This window comes from Mastomys coucha, unplaced genomic scaffold (genome assembly GCF_008632895.1).
Source record: "Mastomys coucha isolate ucsf_1 unplaced genomic scaffold, UCSF_Mcou_1 pScaffold23, whole genome shotgun sequence".
NCBI lineage: Eukaryota > Metazoa > Chordata > Mammalia > Rodentia > Muridae > Mastomys > Mastomys coucha.
Window position 1 is genome coordinate 114,660,405 of NW_022196906.1, and position 3,692 is coordinate 114,664,096.

Genomic DNA, 3,692 nt, shown 5'->3' on the forward strand with positions numbered 1-3,692 from the left:
TGTGTGTGTGTGTGTGTGTGTGTGTGTGTGTGTGTGTGTGTACTCCAGGTCTGGAGGTCTGGCAGGGCCAGTGACAGCGGTGGCAGTCAGCTCCTCAGTAGGGAGGAGGACAAAAAAGCAAGGTGATCCTCCAGAGGCCCTGGCCTCGTCAGGGCCTGGCTTCAGTTTTCACCTGCACTTTAATCTCACTGGGAGTCTCTGCCTGGGACAGATCTGAACAATGCCAGCCTTGTCTGCCACAGGGGATGTCATGTCAGGATCCCTATCAGATTCATCAAGCTGAAGGGCTGAGATTAAGGAGCTCCCCAGGAGCCAACGCTGCTGATTTTCTCGTTCAATAGAGTGGAGAAGCTGTGAACCAGGAGCTGGGGCAGGCAATTGCTCCGGAGAGGAGAGAACTGGAACTTTCCTGCGGGTCTAGAACCAGAGAAGTGCTTAAGTAAATATTCCAAATTTCACAAAAGACACGATGGAGCTGCTACTGGAAGAAAGAGTTTATGAGAAATTGTGAAGGAAAGAGCATTAAATGCACATAGATCCTGTATACATATGTGCAGTATAATCACACCCTGACTTAGGAACATAGCTGGGGTTGGAGGGATGGCTCAGTGGTTAAGAGCACTGGCTGCAGAGGACTTCCGTTCAGTTCCCAGCATCCACATGGCAGCTCACACTGTAACTCCACTTTCAGGGGAGCCAGCACCTTCTCATGGTCTCTGTGGGCACCAGGTGTGCATGTGGTTCACATAGGTACATGAAGGTAGACACACACATGAGATAAAAATAAATAAGTCTTTAAAAAATAAAAACATGCCAGGCAGTGGTGGCACATGCCTCTAATCCCAGCAGTTGGGAGGTAGAGGCAGGTGGATTTCTGAGTTTGAGGCCAGCCTGATCTACAGAGTGAGTTCCAGGAGAGCCAGAGCTATACAGAGAAACCCTGTCTCAAAAACAAACAAGTATAGAAAAATAAAATAAAAACATACAACTATAGCTAGACAAGGTGGTACCCCCTGCAATCCTAAAACATGGGAGTCTGAGGCAGGAGGTCAAGAATTTGAGGCCAGCCTGGGTGACATAGTAGGATCCTGCCTCTAAATATGTACATCTACACATATGTGAATCTACGAAGCCACATATAGAGCAGGCTATCCGACATTAAATGGCACAAGGTTAAGACGATAGTTAAACCCGAGCCGCTGGTTGGCCTTTCCTCTCTCACTTTCTCTTTATAGCCCATTTATTTTATTGTTTGGCTTTTCTATGTATGATATAAAGTCCCTCCATCTAAGTCATGTGTGTGTGTGTGTGTGTGTGTGTGTGTGTGTGTAAAATGTGTGCATACATATACATATATGAGTGATGTGGGGGGTGCGCGTGCCCTGTGTGCATGCGGAGGTCAGAGGACAGCTTTGTGGAGTTAATTCTCTCCTCCTGCTTTAACATGGGTTCCAGGGATCAAACCCAAGTCATCAGGTTTGTCCAGAAAGAACTTTACCAATTAAGCTATTCTATAACTCCCTGTTTAGGCTAAGTCGCACTCTGTGGCCAGGCTAACCTAGGATGTGTAGCAATCCCTCCTCAGCCTCCCCAAGCCTGAGATTACAAGTTCAGACCACCACACTGGACTGAGAGCGACCCTTTTATTTTCTCGTGTATTTATTCTTCAGAGACAGGGTCTCATGTAGCCCAGACTGGCCTTATACTTGCTCTGTAGGTAGACAGGAGTGAGCTCCTGACTTTCCTGACTCAACTTCCCCAGTTGCTGAGGTTATAGACCAACACTACCATACTCAGCAACCATGGCCTTTTAAAAACAAACAGCCACTTAGCACTGGACATGTGGTTTCCTGTTCACCTCTGCAGGAAGTCACCTGAGATGAGGGAACCCAGAGAGGGTACCTATCTCCTAGCATTGTAAGACTGGAGACTCCATCCAGTACATCCTGTCTGGGACTTAGCTTCACCTTCTCCCAAAGGCGAGGGGTGGGAGGAAGGCTGCCCCCTGGAGTGCCCTGGAACCCACAGCTGACTCTGGCCTCGGGTCAGCATCCCTAATTCCGTTCCTAACATGCATTGTTTGATCGTCCAGTTTGGCCCAGGGCTGAACTCGATGGTGCCTAACTCCAGCTGGGCTGACCAGTCTAGGAATGCTAGACAACCCTAACTCCGCCCAGCAACTCCTGGCTGGGCACTTGTTCACTTATGAATTACCGCAGGGGAGCAGCCGATTGCCCTTCGCCTCAACTGTGAGCACTTGCAAGGCTCTTCCTTGTGAGAAGTTCCTACGATGTCTTCCTAAAGCTTTTGGTTGTTTGTCCCCCACAGTAAGCCTGGACATTCACAGAGACCCCACTGTGATCTCTGGCCTCTGAGGTCTGGATGCAGGGGGAGGGGGAAGAGGGATCTAGGTGCTCGTGTGCCGTTCACCAGCTCCTTCACATTCGGTTCTCAAAGTCACCCGCATATTAGAATTACCTGGGAAGGCGGTGCTGTGTCTATTCTTAGAGATTCAGACTTCATTGGTCTGGGTGTGGACCCTCAGCACTGGGCATTTTAAGCTCCCTCCCTCATGTGTGACTGAAACCAGGAGCCCACCCTCCTCATCTCATCCCCTCCTCAGAGTCCAGGGAGCCACAGCTAGTTTGAGACAGACAGTTCTCTCTTCTTGATCTGTCTCTACCTAAATGAAGCATGCACGTTAAGATAGCCAGGGTCCTCCCTACTGCTATTTTGCTAAACTGACATAGTGTCTATCTTAGCTAGGGTTTTCATGCTGTGAACAGACACCATGACCGAGGCAAGTCTTTTTTTAGATTGATTGATTGATTGATTGATTGATTATGTGTACATACACTGTAGCTGTCTTCAGATACCCCAGAAGAGGATCAGATCTCATTACAGATGGTTGTGAGCCACCATGTGGTTGCTGGGGTTTGAACTCAGGAGTTTTGGAAGAACAGTCAGTGCTCTTAACCGCTGAGCCATCTCTCCAACCTTATAAAGTCTTATAAAGGACATTTAATTGGGACTGGCTTACAGGGTCAGAGGTTCAGTCCATTATCATCAAGGCAGGAGCATGGCAGCATCCAGGCAAGCATGGTGCAGGAGGAGCTGAGAGCTCTACATCTTCATCTGAAGGCTGCTAGCAGAATACTGACTTTCAAGCAGCTAGGATGAGGGTCTTAAAGCCCACGTCCACAGTGATGCACCTACTCCAGCAAGGCCTCACCTTCTAATCGTGCCACTCCCTGGGCCAAGCATATACAGACCATCACAGGCCCTGTACCTCCACACATGGATGATACTGGACAGAGTAGGCTATGAAAAGAAAGCATGAAGTTGGTGGGGGTGGGGTGGGGGATGGGGTCAGGATAAGGAAGAGTTGGAGAGGGAATTGGGAGTTGATATGGCCAAAATAATATGAGGCATGTATGTAATGCTCCAAGAATAAATAAAATTGACATCCGAGTAATCCACAGTGAGATGAACGCTCAGAAGGGCCCAGCCTGATGTCAACTCTTTTCCTTTTCCGTTCAGTATGGAATCGTGCTGGATGCGGGCTCTTCCAGAACCACTGTCTACGTGTATCAGTGGCCAGCAGAGAAGGAGAATAACACCGGAGTGGTCAGCCAAACCTTCAGATGCAGCGTAAAAGGTAAAGGGGGCAGGAAGCCTTGGCTGGGGGGCAG

The 3,692-nt window shown here is 48.9% G+C and overlaps 1 protein-coding gene across 2 annotated transcripts in view; it reads left to right on the forward strand.

Moving 5' to 3' along the window:
• Entpd3 (ectonucleoside triphosphate diphosphohydrolase 3) overlaps positions 1 to 3,692 on the forward strand; it is a 33,493-nt gene that overhangs the window by 13,897 nt on the left and 15,904 nt on the right. For both annotated transcript variants that reach the window (XM_031344087.1, XM_031344086.1), the window contains exon 4: positions 3,541 to 3,658. In XM_031344087.1, the coding sequence (XP_031199947.1) occupies positions 3,541 to 3,658 (118 nt within the window). The remainder of the gene's footprint in view (positions 1 to 3,540; positions 3,659 to 3,692) is intronic.